Source organism: Carcharodon carcharias, chromosome 6 (assembly GCF_017639515.1).
Source record: "Carcharodon carcharias isolate sCarCar2 chromosome 6, sCarCar2.pri, whole genome shotgun sequence".
In the NCBI taxonomy this organism is placed as follows: Eukaryota; Metazoa; Chordata; class Chondrichthyes; order Lamniformes; family Lamnidae; genus Carcharodon; species Carcharodon carcharias.
The window spans coordinates 8,967,618-8,983,021 of NC_054472.1; the positions used below are offsets into that span (position 1 = coordinate 8,967,618).

Sequence of the window (15,404 nt, forward strand, 5' to 3'; positions counted from 1 at the left end):
AAGTATAACTGTTTATAAAACCTGACATTCCTAACACCTCCCTGTGAGATTTGGAGACTAACAGCCTATCCAAGGTCAGCACAACTGCTGTTATCATTGTCTGCAGGTGTGAACATCTTGCACCTTCTTCCCAGTAAGATTACCTGGGCCCCCTTTAACAACCAAGCCATGCAGACTTACTGTTGGACAGAATTCAGAGTAAGCCAATGCATTCCTCCGTTTTACCTTTAAATTTAAAGACACAGTCTCAACACCTGACATCGTTATAAACTTTGTGTTTGCTATTGTGAACCAGGTGGGTTTTTACAACAATCTGGTAGTTTTGCAATTACCCATTACTGATACTAGCTTTTTATTCCAGATTTAGTTAATTAACTGAATTTAACTTTCCTAGCTGCTGTGATGGGATTTGAGCTTTGTGTTCTCCAGATCATTGGTCTAACCCTCTGGATTACTAGTCCAGTAGCAAAACCAATATTCTCGTGTTCTCTACCAAGAACAGCTGACTGAAGGAACATTACTTGCTGATCTGGCAACCTCACTGATAACAGTGATGGTCATAACCCTTTCAATGTTATAGGTTACCGGAACCTATGACATCCCTTGTACTAGTCCATAAAACCTAAATCATCCTCTTTAACTAACCAAGTACTAGGTTGCTGCTTTTCAAAAGCAGATTCAATAGTAATCTTCAAAGGAGAATTGGATATAAACTTAAATGTAAAATGTACAGGACTGTGAAGGAGGGTAAGTTTGATAGCTCTTTCAAAGAGCTGTCACAAGCGCAATGGGCCGAATGGTGGTCTCCTGTGTATGATGATGAGACCTCGCTAGGCCTTGGGCGTACTGCAATACAGTGCGGTACTGTCTTAGCCAATAGGCTCAGCAAGTCCAGGAATTTTTCAACTCCATAACACCACTGCAATATTGCAGGAACTTCCATCGATGAGTTTTATTTCAGAAGGAGTCAGCAGGTATTCTGAGTAGAACTTTCCCTTGTTCAACGTTCTGCTCCAGTGACAGCAGCAGTGTGAAGTAATGCTACCGTCCCATTGTTCTCATTCATGAGATCACAGGAAGTGTACTTTACAATAAGCAAAGTTCTCCACAAAATGTCTGCCTCTAACCAGCAGCTGTAAGTCTGGAACCGGGAGGGGAAAGGAAAATCTTGGAAAACACCAGTATGTGAATCTATATCTTTCTCCATAACTTTCAAAAATACTGTGTAATCCTCAGTAAGATGACAATGCCCCATTCAAATACTGTGATACAAGAGTAGAAATGCAATTTGGAAATTAATTTTGATTTATGTATATAAAGTTGCATCTTCTATGTAAGTTCTCCCTCAAATTAATTGGGATCCTTTCTCTTAGCAATTATGAGTCCTGTCATCTCTTGCTGATAACAGTGAAGTGGTTCCATCACAGACTTGGGGAGAAGAACAGATTAAGACTATGAATAGGTAAGACGTTTTTCAATGTTTATTTTCCTACAGCATCCAATTGGCAAAAGGACACTTTTCAATATGAATTATTTCCTTTTGTTTAAAGCATTGTTACTGGTTGTAATTGAACATATAATGGCTGAGTGCGGTACATGTACGCTGAATTTAGTGTGGGACTTTTATAACCACATGTTTTGTAATGACCGCACAATGAGAAAATGGAGGCCTTGTGGTGCAGTGGGTAGTGTTCCTGTCTCTGGGCCAGAAGCTCCAGGTTCATGTCCCACTTCAGGACTTGATGGGCATGGAAGGTGCGTTCATAACATGGCCAAATAGGTTGGTTGTTGGCCGGTAAATCCTTCCAGTACGCCTGATGGCAGTCGATAAGAGCCGGGTAGTTTCCAAGTCAGCCATACTGTAGAAGGCAATGGCAAACCACTGCAGTACTTTGTCAAGCGTAATCATGAGCCAGTCCAATGTAAGTCCATGGTTGCCAACACCCTCTCGGGGCATGGTAGGAGGGGAACTACGAGAAAACTGAAGCATTTTTTAAAAAATTAGTTTATATCCTGCTGGCGGCTTCTTTTTAATTCAAAAATGTCACCCAAGTTGTGATAAACAGCTGCTTTCACAGAACACTCAACCCCACCTAACTCGATATGAATATTGCTGATTTCCTGATTATCACTGGTCTCAGTGGAAGGCTGGCCTTTGAACACTGAGTTGACATTGGGCAGGGTCAGCAAAAGCCCCCAGTTGAAGTGGAGTGGCTGCTCCCCTTCCCCCATCACACCTGCTGGTTCTCCTGATCATTCGGTTTTGGGTTGGGGGGTGCTGGTCTGGTGGTTGTTAAGAGCCAGGCTGATAAACCATCCGTGTAAAACGAAGGACTTTATTATCAAAATAACCCAGAGCACAACTGGCTGGATTTGAAAGAAGAAATTAGTTGCCTTATCCTGCCAGTGGAGAGAATTTCCTTGAGGGTTGAACACAGCCACATGATCCAGACAAAAACAGACTACATGATTGGTTCAGATATGTGCCTAATTGGCAACTGGCTTTGAATTTAAGAGATGGCAATTTTAATTCCCAAAAGCCCACTGTAACTGTTTTGGGGATGCTTATTAGCCTCGAGGTGTTGAACAATCTTTTGAGTTTGAACTGAAGTCTCTGAAGGGAACCTCCTGACAGGAATTAGTTAATCAGATGCTCCCACAAGGTGGTGAGACTATTAAAATAACAACCATATTTGTCTGTATAAAGCTATTTACAAAGTCATCGTAATACAGTTATAGTGAGCCATTTGTTTCCTTACATAAGGAGTTCAATATAAGTACTGTAGGGATGTAGTACCAATGTCATTCGATTGTTTACTTTCTGTTCTAATATATTTGTTTTGGGATTTTAAACAAGGTCTCCTAGTGTCTCTGCCATTTTCAACAATTTGGAGGACTTTAAGACTGGGGGGTAAATCTAGGAACTATGCTGATCATCAGAATGGATTCTTTGTTGGGAATACATGTTGGGAACCTAAATAGAGAACAGGGACAGTACAAATCTCGAATTACAAAGAGCCATAAGCCTAATTTAAAAGATGGAATTGGAAAATCTGGAGTTGGAAAGCAAAGACCCACCATACATGATTAAGTTCAAGAAAAGGGGTACACGGGGTACAGCGTTAAACGTGGTGCTGAGTTGAGCCAGTTGCACCTAGGCTAAGCTTAGTGGGCTAAGCAACAACTAGTTTCAATCAGCCACATTTCTGCTTTTTTTTAAAAAGGGCACAATTTCAGTTTCATGAAGAAATCTAAAGCTGATGATGATGTTAGAGCAGAGTCCAACTAATGCCTTGTATTGTTGTCTTTGGCACAAAGATTTCCATTGTTCACATCTGGTCTGAGTTCTATCTGGTGAAGTCAACTTCGGCTGAACTGAACAAAAAAAAATGCAAACTGATACTGGTTTGTTTCTCACTAGAAAGCCTAGTTCAGCTGTTTACAACAATAGCTTGCATTTATATAGCACCTTTAGCACAATAGAACTTCCCCGGGAGAGTTATCAAGCAAAATTTGACACCAAATCACCTTGGGCGAAGTGACCAGAAGCTTGGTCAAAGAAATGGATTTTAAGGAGTCTCTCAAAGGGGGATAGTGACGTGGAATGGTTTAAGGAGGAAATTCCAGAGCTTAAGGGTCAGGCAGTTGAAGGCAAAAGCGCTAGTGGTAGAGCACTTAAAATCAGGGGTGTGCCCTTCTTTAAAAAATAGCAGAAATGTGGCTGATTGAAACCTGGTTGTGACTTAGCCCACTCAGATTAGCTTAGATGCAACTTGCTCAACGCAGTATTATACTACATTTAATGCTCTACCTTGTGTAACCCTTTTCTTGATCATGCATGGTGGGCCTTTGCTTTCCAGCTCCTGATTTTCCAACCCCATGTTTTATATTATGCTTATAGCTCTTTGTAATTTGAGATTCGCACTGTCCCTTTTCTCTATTTGGAGAAGCAAAGAGATCTCAGAGGATTGTAGGGTTGGAGGAGAATACAGAGCTAGGCAGAGGCAAGGAGGCCATGGAGAGATATAAAACCAAGGTTGAGTGTTTAAAATTGAGGCATTTCTGGACCAGGTATCAATACAGGTCAGGAAGCACAGTGGATGTTGGTTTTACTCTTGGTAACGTCCAACGAGTGTTGGAAGAAAATTGGTTTGGTGGGTTTCAACTTCTGGTCATTTAAAAGTGTGGATGGTGCCAATTATAAATGAATTAATGCATGATACAGGGGGGAGGTAAGCAACCCTGACTCCCAGCAGCCACAATCCACCTTCATAATAAGTCCCAACCCACTGTATCCATTACCATACAAGATCAGGATCATTAGATAGATGGAGAGGAGGCAGGCCATGCAGTCCACTAAAGATTATCAATGTAGAAAAGATCTTTAGTTTTCCAGCCCCCTCCCACTCCCAGTTAAATGTTTTGCAGGCTTTTGCATAAACTGTCCTACCTTGAAGAGGTATGAAGAAGCTGCTGATGTGACATGCCCAAAATTTGTCTTTCACCTCCTTGAACCCAAGGGTCTCAGTTCTCTCATCGCATTATCAGCCTCTGAGTCAGTAGCCCCTGGGTTTGAGTCCCATTCCAGAGAGAGGATCCAGGCTGACCCTCCCAGTGCAGTACTGAGGGAGTGCTGTCATCTTTGGGACAAGATGTTAAACCAAGGCTCTATCTGTCCTTAGCTAGGTGTAAAGGATCTCACGGCATGGTTTGAAGAAATACTTCCTGATGTGTTGGCTGATGTTTATCCATCAACTGACATTGTTAAGCAGATTATCTGGTCACTTTCACGTTGCTGCTTCTGGGAGCATGCTGTGCGCAAATTGGTTTCCCTGTTTCATGCATTACAACTATGATTGCACTTGAAAGATCTAATCAGCTGTAAACAAACAAGTTGCATTTTTATGGTGTCGTTAAAGTAATAAAAAGTTCACGGCTCTTCATTATTTTTTGACATCCCGCAGTTATGAAAGGTGCTATGTAAATGCAAGTTCTTCCTTTCATATTCTTGACCTGAGAATGTGTTCTGGATTTACCACCTCTATAATATAGCTACTTGAACATCATCCTGAATCAGGTTATTTTTCCTTCTGACAGACTCAAATGACACTCTTATTTCTTTGACACTCTTCAATAAATGCTTAAAGAAGGGCACTTACTCAGACTGGCAGGTTATGCTAAGTAACTCTCATAGTGTGACTGTTACAACTCACTTGCCATCAACCAGTGCTCCACATGAAAATAAACTACCTGTGGCTTGGCTACTTTAACATTTATACCTGTCAGCCAGTGACTTATTTTATCATTACTGGTCCCCAGAGTACGCAATTCCCTATTCATAACTTGTAAACTCTTCCCCACTTAGTAAGCGCTTATTTCTTTATGACAGTGACTCCATAGTACATTTCTGCTGAACACTCTTATTTATCTGTGCAGTTCTGAGGTACTCAGGCAGTTTGGAAAACCTTTGTCTTACTTTGCTTGAGCTGTGCTTCGCTGGGTTAAGATTATTTTCTGTGACGTGCCCAGTGAAAATGAAAATGTAAAGTGGCAGTCCCCTCCATATGTGTGAGTGGTGATTCTTTACAATTTGGCTCAAGCTGTCTGCATCTGGTATAGGACTTGACTGCTGGCTTCAGGGCAATGCTATTTTTCAGCTGAATGACTGCAAACTCAAGACCCATAACAAATATATTCCCCCCACCCACCGCCACCCCATTTTTCTAAAGGGAAAAACTACTTAAACTAACAGCAAACAAGTATATTTAAAAGTCAAAGTTAGCAATAACAAAATAATCAGTTGGATCTGCCTCTAATCCGCGATTTTATTAAAATAAGGAACATTTCTCAGTGCTTTTGTTTCCCAGTTGCTACCCGAAAATTAAAGATGAATTGACACTACTTGCAGAATAAAAATTGTTTCCTACTCGTTCAAAGGTAAAAGGTCTAATGACTACTAATATTTAATAATTGGTTTTCTGCCCTTCCAAAATAATTGAGCACGAAGCAGGACACTTAAAACCAATTTACAATTAAACTTGGCCTTTTTGAGTCTTTGTTTTATCTCTTAATCTTTTAAAGTTCAGGGTGCTAATTAGTGTCTGTTAAACCAGATCATGGCTGTGTTTCCACAGTTTAATGAATTCTTTTTGATGTTTCGAGATTTCAGTCTTGGCGAGTGGAAGATTTTTTTTCAAAACAAAGCACATTAAGGTATTGTGGATAAATGTAGCTTTGTCTTTTTGACAGGTACTGAACATTCAAGGGAGGTATTTTATGAGTGAATCATACTATAATTAGAATAAATTTGTTGCCACTAGAATATAATCTAATATTATAGAATCTGTACATACTCTTAGGGATCTATGCAAAGATATAAGCCCAGATTTTGTGGAAGGAATAACAAGTGAGGCTGCCAGTGCATGCCATTATCACAAATTAAATTGACCATCAACTTCTGACGTTGAGACATGCGCAATTAAACTTAAACATTGGAAGTTACTGCCCTGAGTTGTCCTGCACCTTCAGAAGCTTCACTGATTCAGTATCTCTCTGAGGGACTCAACATTCAAAGTTGCTGTACTTACCCAATAAACATAGCAGAAAAAGTTTGGGCTTGTCGGTTCAAGTGTAAGTGTATTTTTGATGGATTGATAGGTTTACATTACTGCTGATCAACCACTCTAGTACTGAAATTTTAACTTTAAAGAGTGTGGTCTTATTCCTTCAGATTTTAATTTTGTTGGAGAGTTTAAAAAAAATTGTTTTTACTTTTCTCCTTTTTTTCTCTCTCGCTCTCAGTCCCATCTTTCTTTGCCCTCTTTATTTTGCTTCCTGTACATGAATTGACATTGAAGTAAATATTCAAACCTATATTTTCTGGTTTAGACAATGTGGCTCTGTATGGATTCTGAGTAAGGAAATAGACTGTTGTTTGCCCATTCAAGCAGGTCCCACTTCCCTTTTATCGGACACTGCGCTATTTTGACTCCAGAGTTGCAGCAAATTGCAGTGCAAAATTCAGCAACATTTGTGGGCAACTGTAAATGTAAAAAAACAGTGAGCACCGTCCATTTGCTGCTGACTACAATCTCCTGGGCCACATGTTAACTAGTGGCACCATTGTTTTGTAGGTGAACCATAAACTATAGAAGCTGCATAGTCTGATGTTGTGATGTTCTGTTATCCAGTAAGAAGCTATTTCATAGGTTCTACCCACCATTCGGTTTGGGCTGGACCTAGAGGCTGGTTGCTAAAAGTGACTGGTAGATGCTTAACTCAGTCACACAGAAACAACCGGGTTTACAGCAGAGAGGGAGGCCATTCAACCCACTTTGCCCACCAGCTCCTCACTATGGCAGCCCAAAGTTAATCCTTAACATGTTGCTGTCTCCCCATAGCCCTGTGTCTTCCTCAGCCTCAAATATTTATGCAATTTTCCTTTAAAAGGTAGAATGATCTCTGCCTCGGCCACACTCTGTGGCAAAGCATTCCTTGCTCCACCAGCCCTCTGCATATTGTAAGTTCTCCTAATATCTCTTCTCTCACTCACTAGTAATGACTCCTAATCAATGACTTCCTAAACAGAGGAAATGCTTTTTTTCTTATTCACTACAACAAAACTAAGACCTAAGATTTTTTAAAAAGGAATGAACTTGCATTTATATAACACCCTTGAGGCATCCCGCAGTGCTTTACAGCCTATTAAATACCCTTTGAAATGTAGTTGCTGAGGTAATGTAGGCAGCCAGTTTGTGCGTTGCAAGGTCTCAAACAGCAGTGAGACACATGACCAGAATTTTTTTCAGTCATGTTCATTGAGGGTTAAGTGTTGACGATGGCTGTAGCCTCTATTAACTCTCACCTTCACTTTCTCTACTCGAGTAAAAATATCCCCACATCCCAAGTCTCTCTTCATGATCCAAGTTTCCCTTTCCCTGACAGCATGGAAGTGAATCTACTCTACACTATACGCTCTATGTAGCTTTAATGTTGTTTCTCTAATGGATGTGCCAGGCCTTCTTGTTATAGAATATATTGATGCAGTTCTGCTGCTGGTGGCTCACAATGCCTCCCAGATGCCCGATGTTGATCACTCAATTTTTTCTTAATCTATCTCACTTAGCACCATGTGCCACATGACATGATGGAGGTATGAAAGACGAGATTCTGTCTTTACAAAGAATGTATGATGGTCACTCCTGGCACATCAGCAATGGGCAGATACATCTGCAATAGGCAGATGATTGAGGAACAGGTGAATTAGGTTATTCTATTGTGGGCGATGTCTTCTGAAAGCTTGGTTCCGGCAGCATTGTTCTTGAGGACTTGGGGCAGCTCAGCTAGTGATGCAGCTACTGAGCCGTTCTTGGAGATGGATGTTGAAGTTCTCTGCCCAGAATACATTCTGTGCCACTGTTACTCTTAAGAGGTGTTCTACATGGAGGAGCACTGATTTATCAGCTGTAGGAGGACGGTAGGTGGTAATCAGCAGGAAGTTTTCTTGCCCGTGGTTGACCTGAAGTCATGAGACTACATGGGGCCCAGAGTGAACATTGAGGATTCCAGTGTCCCAGTCCAGGGTTGTGTCCGCAATGATAATGCAGGAGACTGTGACTAGATAGTCGCCGTTCATTGGGTACATCCTGTACCACCTGCAGGATATTGTTCATACTCCGGTCTACCTTGGAATGGATAAAGTCACCCAATTACGTTATCTTACTATTATTGCATATCCCTCTGAGCTGCGTATCCTCCAATTCATCTCCACTGACCTGTAATGCACACCAAGAATTGTACCAATAATTTTATTTTAATTTATTTGTCTTACTAATTTCCCACCCTCCCTTTTCCATCTGCGAGCTTTGATTCATTGCTGCATAAAACATCCCTTTGCGCTTCACAGCAGCGTTACCAGACACTTACGGAGATATTAGGGCAGATGACCAAAAGCTTGGTCAAAGCGGTAGGTTTTAAGGAAAGTCTTTAAGGAGGGAGAGTGGCATAAAGGTTTAGGCAGGGAATTGCAGAGCTTAGTACTTAGATAGCTGAAAGCATTGTGACAATGATATAGTGATATTGGGTCAAGCATGATACAACCACCCACATCTGTGATACCCAGGCCTGAATTGACGCGTAAAGTTTTAAAATACAGCAAAGCAGCTGGTACAAGTGTATTTGCAACATTGCAAGTGAATTCAAATTCAACTCAGATTGCTAGTTACTTCACTGCCATGCCTGGCTTTTAATTAGCCTTATTAATATACCATTCTAATCCTTTGTCCCTCATGTGTTTACCCGACTTCCTGATAAATACAGCTATACTGTTCACCTCAACCAGTCCCCATGGTAGCAAATTCCACATTCTCACCACTCTCTGGGTAAAGCAGTTTCTCTCGAGTTCCTGATTGGATTTATTATCTTGTATTTATGAGCCCTGCTTTGGGCCTCCACTTACAAGTCGAAGCATTTTCTCTGCTTCCGCCCTATCGAACCCCTTCCTAACTTGTAAACCTGTTACGTAAAATTTATGTAGGCCATTTCAATCAGGATCTTGGGCATGAATCCAAGGCACACATATTATTCATAATTTGACATAAAATGAGCAGATTTTCCTCATAAGATAACAAATATAACCGCTGATAAATTTGAATATCGGACGGCGGGTATAGATTGTTCTTTTGAAATCAAGGTTAGGGCAGTTTAAGTGCAGAGGACGCGGAAGTCTGCACCTAACTCCACCCCACTTGAGTATCCTTCAGCTGCTTAATGTAACCATGTGGCAGTATGTGTTCCATTCCTCAGTACTGATCTTTACTCTATAAAAAAAAAAGGTTCATCAGAAGTAGAAGAAAACCAATCAAAGTTGACACCTATATAACTTTAAATAGTCCTGAAGAAATTCAGATGGCCCTACTAAACAAGTTGCTATCTAAACCCTTCACAGTCTTGGACTGCTGTAACTAGACCTATTTCGAATCCATTTTTCACTGCTGTACATGTGTTTAACTTTTTTTTAAAACAAAAAGCTCAATCAACTGTTCTGTATTGCAGGTAAAATTCTCCTGTGATGTGGGCCAACAAAGCTGCTAGCTGGAGCTGATGGTAATCAGTGAGCTCTTGAGTTACTGCAACCTGGAGTAGTTTTGGGTACACTTCACTAAAGAGGGCACTGGTCCACTGAGGTTTCAAGAAGGCCCTTAGCCAACAGCTGCTCCTATAATCAGACCACTCATGGCTAGTAAACGTAAGTCAACAACTCCTTGTATGGTTCGTGCCACAGATGTCTTGGAGCAGGACCCAGATATGGAGATGGATGGAAACGCAGGCGACAGGTCTCCCCGCCAGTTGTCGGATGAAAGCTGGCCGGCGGATAATGGAATAAGTGACGGGGATCAGGTTTTAGAGAAAACTGCCTTAGACAATCAACAGACCAAGAAACTAGAGGGAGGCTATGAATGTAAATACTGCACCTTTGAATCACAGGACTTGAATGAGTTTACAGAACATGTTGATACTATACATCCAAATGTTATCCTCAATCCATTTTATGTCTGTGCAGTTTGTAACTTTACAACTAAAAGGTACGACACCTTTACTGATCACAATGGCAGGCATCACCAAGGTGAAAACAACTTCAAGTTGAAGTTGATAAAGCGCAATAATCAGACTATCCTTGAACAGACAATTGAAGATCCCACTAACACTGGGAATGCAGATAGAGAGGAAATTCCACCAGCTGGAATCTCAATAAGTAAAACCCCAATTATGAAAATGATCAAAAGCAAAGGAGACAGTAAAAGAATCAATGTATTGCCACGCATGAAAGAGGAATATAGTACTAAGCAAGAAAGCAAGACTGAAGGGAATAACAGTGACATTATCCAAAATGCCAATGGTGGATTACTTATTCCAGAAACTGTGATTAAGGATGGTGTGCCTCATGTGATGCCGTCGATACAGCCGCCACCAAACATCAACTTAATACCCAAGGTCATGATTCCCATGCATGGCTCTAAGTATAACGCTGCTATGGATGTTAACAAAAGCCTCATAGGTTCCTTTAATAAATTCCCCTACCCTACACAGGCCGAACTATCTTGGTTGACAGCCGTCTCGAAGCATCCGGAAGAACAAATTAAAATGTGGTTCTCGACCCAGCGTCTTAAACACGGCATCAGCTGGGCTCCCGAGGAGGTAGAAGAGGCCAGGAAAATGATGTTTAACGGCACCATCCAGACCCCAACAATCACTGTCGTACCGGCGCAGATGCCATCGTCCGCCAAAGGCACGGCGCAGCAGGTTATCCAGACGGGGGTACCCTGCCAGCTGGTTGGTCAGACAGGTATCGTGTGGACACAGGTCGCAAACGGGTCCACCGTGTCCTGTTCCCCCATCACGCTGACGGTGGCTGCCAGCGTGAGCCAAGCCCAGTCTCAGAAGCGGAGTTTGCCGCCCTCGCAGGTAACCGGAGACCCGAAGCGTGCAAATGTTGTCCAGGTTTGCCAGCTTGCGTCGCAGGGGAATTCGGTCGTGTTTTCTCCAGGGGCCGGGGACGTGAACATGAGCCGCAAGAAGACCAAGGAGCAAATGGCGGAATTGAAAGCCAGCTTTGCCATCAGCCAGTTCCCCGACGATGAGGAGGTTTTCCGGCTCATGCAGGTGACCAAACTCTCCAGGGCAGAGATCAAGAAGTGGTTCAGCGATAATCGGTACCGGACACAAAAGGGCCACTCCAGTCATGCTGCTAATGAAATCGTGGTCACCATCCCCCAGGATCCCCCTTCAGGGGCTCATCCAAATCGGAAATCTGGATGGAATAATTTCTCTGATTTTGCGCCGCAGAAATTCAAAGAGAAAAGTACCGATCAGCTGAAGGTGCTTGAGGAGAGCTTTCAGTATAGCTCCTTCCCAACAGATGAGGAGAAAGAAAGATTAAGATCGGAGTCCAAACTAACCAGGAGGGAGATCGATGCCTGGTTCTCTGAACGGAGAAAACTGAGAGACTCGCTGGAAGGAGGGATTCTAGAAACGAGCAAACCACCCCTCAGTCAGGATGTGAAACCAGAGACTGTAAAATCAGAAGGACAAGAAGTGGCTGACAATAGCCACACGAAAACTTCCCTTTCGGGTTCACATTATCCAGGCAAGCCTGGGACCCCTCCACCAAACACCGCAATACAACATATTAAAACGACCAGTCCCATTGACAAGACTCATAAGAAAAGTCAGGAACAGCTGCACATCCTAAAGAGCGCATTTGTGCGCACCCAGTGGCCAACAGTAGAGCAATATGACAGCCTAGCAGTGCAGAGTGGGCTGCCAAGAAATGACATCGTCCGTTGGTTTGGCGACAACAGATATGCAATTAAAAATGGCAACTTGAAATGGCTTGACCAGTACCAAAGAGCAAATACAGAAAGTCATAATGGCCAGAATAACCTCAATGGCAATGAACGAAGAGGAAGTAGCAGAGGACACAAAGCAGCTGGTGTTTGGGGTGGAATCGGGCATTCCACACACAGCCGGGCTGGTAAAACCGTCCTATTCCAGTATTACTTGCGGCACAGACAGCTAAGGGAGGAAGACCTCGATGAGTTGGTTTCAAAGTCCAATATGAGCTACGAACAGGTCAGGGACTGGTTTGCGGAAAAACAAACGGAAGATGCCATGGACACATCAGAGAGCAATAGCAGAGACGGCCAATATAGTGATGAGGATGAGGAGTGGGGTGAGGTAGAGGACATCAGTGAGAGAGATGAAAATGTTGTCTCTGAATTCACAGGCAGCTGGGCACACACACCACAATGTGGCTCAACTGAGTTTAATGAACTGGATTCTGAAAGCATGTCTGCTGAAAATCCCACAATATAGCAAAGGTAAAGGACTTGATTATTTAATTTCCCGTCCAAGTGCAGTTGATTCTTGGATAGAACTGTGTGTTGAGACTATACGTGCAATATAGCTGGCCTGAATAAGAACCTAAAGAGGTAGGAAAAGGAGTGGACCCAGTTAGCCTGCTCTGCCATTCAGTACAATCATTTGCTGATCTGCGATCTCCATTCCACTTCCCGGCACTATTCCCATATCCCTTGAGTCCCTTAGTGTCTAGAAAATTAATTGATATTTGTCTGGAATATACTCAGCGACTGAGCATCTACATCTCTCTGGGGTAGAGAGGCTCTCGAACCTCTGGGTGAAGAAGTTTCTCCTTAACACAATCCTAAATGGCCAGCCCCTTATCCTGAGACTGACAAATGTTTATTCTAAGCCGCACGATCGTGCAGCAACCCGGATGTTCACATGGTCGCCACGCACAAGTCGGCCCTGTAAGATTAATGTTTAAAGGGCCCGCACACTGAAATCACCCACACGTGCATCAAAAGAATTTAGAGGGTATGTTGATTGTGAGCCCTACTTCTAGACTTCCCTTCCAGGGGAACCATTCCCCCGGCACCTACCCTGTCAATCCCCTTAAGAGTTTTATGTTTTACTGAGATCACTTCTCATTGTGCTGAACTCTTCAAGAATACGGGTCCATTCTACTCGATCTCTTCTTGTAGGACAATCCCCTCATCCCGGGACTCAAGACTAGTGAACCTTTATAGCACTCGCTCTGAGGCAAGTATACCTGACTATAGGTAGGGAACAGAGCTTGGACAGACACAGTACTCCAGGTGTGTTTTCACCAAAGCCCTATGTAAATGTAGGAAGACTTTTTCACTCTTGTACTCCAACCCCTTTGTAATAAAGGCTAACACACCATTTGTTTTTACAAGATGGCGTATTGTGGTGACATTGGAGAGTCCAGTTCAGTTTTTTTTGGCATTTCCCCTTGAGTGGATTGGTTAAAACTGAAAATGGAATCTTTTGATAGTGACTGTAGGGTTTGATGCTCCAGCCTTGTCGATAGTAAATCTCCATAAAGAACTATTGAAATAAATGTCTTGTGCATCTTGGCTGATCGTTTGAACTCTTAAGAGCTGTGCTGGCATATGTTATCAGCAGTATCACACAATCATACAGCACAGAGGGAGGCCGTTCTGCCCATTGTGACTGAGCTGGCCTCTCTGGTGAGCTATGCAATTTGCCCCACTCCCCTGCCCTTTTCCTTCTTAATCATGTAAAATTTCCATCTTCAAGTAATTTATCCAATTCCCCTTTGAAATTTCCTATTGAGTCTGCTCCCACTGCCCTTACAGGCAGCGCATTCCAGATCATAACTCAGTGTGCTTAAATGTACAAAAAGAAAAGCTTCCCCATGTCGCCTCCTGCTTCTTTTGCCAATCACATTAAATTTGTGTCCCTCTGATTACTGGTCCTCCTTCCAGTGAAGGTAAGCCGAGTACAACGTTCTTAAGTTTGTATAAGTCCTCACTCTCTGTTTAAAATCAGAATATTCCGTAACATGAAATGGCAAACATTTTGTTTAGTTAATGGTTTAAAAATGGCATAATGGGTTAGATTTGAATCCGTGGAAGAGGGGAGGATAAAAAAAAACTCCTTGGTTTGCAGGCCGAAATATGCCTGAAGGAGATGCATTTTGGCACTCGCGTGTTGATGCTGAATCCAGTGCACGTCACCCCGAACACAAAACCAAAGTGTAATCCTGTATTCACCAATTGTGTCATCAATGTTTATTCTCTCACGGGCTGTGGGCATCACTGGTTAGATCAACGCTTGTTGCCCATCCCAACTGGCCTTGAGAAGGTGGTGGTAAGTGGCCACCTTGAACCGCTGCAGTCTATGCAGTGTAGGCACCCCCACAATGTTGTTAGGAAGGGAATTCCAGGATTTTGATCCAGCAACAGTAAAAAGAACGGTGATATTTTTAGCACCCCTCAGAACAAGAACAACTTGCATTTATGCAGCACCTTAAATATATGTCCCAAAGTGCTTCACAGGAGCATTATTAGGGGAGGAAAAAAATTGCCATCAAGCCATATTTGAAAAAGACACAATTAAATGCTCATGTTGAATGAGTTGTCCTACTGGGGACCTGGCTCTGGATTCTGTAACGTTTCTCCCTTTAAGAGTAAAAATTAAATTGCTTTTTTGTTGTCCCAGAATCATGGTGACATCTTCCAATGTCGTCAAGTATTTTCTTTGAGTGAAGAGTTTGCTTCTGTCATGAACGTGGAATTGGCCGGCAGGAGCAGACCTCTGTACACCACTATCCCACTGCATCCTGCACAGAGTTTGCTCGAGAGCTGATTGTTCCCCATAATCTTGAGTTTGCTCTAATTCTGCACTAACTGGGTCAATATTACTTCAGTTTGATGAGCCTTGTGCCCTTTTTTGTAACCATGACCTTCTGTTCTGCATGACATCTTAGAGACTCCACCACAGTATTGTTACACTTTTAAAAACCGTTTAAGCTCTTGCATTGTCCTGCATAAATACAT

General features: G+C 42.5%; 2 protein-coding genes across 6 annotated transcripts in view; both read left to right on the forward strand.

Annotated features, from left to right (window-relative positions):
- Positions 1-15,404, forward strand: part of zhx2a (zinc fingers and homeoboxes 2a) — an 81,240-nt gene that overhangs the window by 63,190 nt on the left and 2,646 nt on the right. For 4 of the 5 annotated variants that reach the window (XM_041189552.1, XM_041189553.1, XM_041189555.1 and 1 more), the window contains 2 exons: positions 1,374-1,462; positions 10,054-12,878. In XM_041189552.1, coding sequence (XP_041045486.1) covers positions 10,234-12,873 — 2,640 coding nt within the window. In that variant the 5' untranslated portion in view covers positions 1,374-1,462; positions 10,054-10,233 and the 3' untranslated portion in view covers positions 12,874-12,878. The remainder of the gene's footprint in view (positions 1-1,373; positions 1,463-10,053; positions 12,879-15,404) is intronic. The other variant, XM_041189556.1, reaches the window with a different exon arrangement.
- Positions 1-15,404, forward strand: part of tbc1d31 (TBC1 domain family, member 31) — a 167,337-nt gene that overhangs the window by 63,167 nt on the left and 88,766 nt on the right. The gene's annotated exons all lie outside the window — the stretch shown is intronic.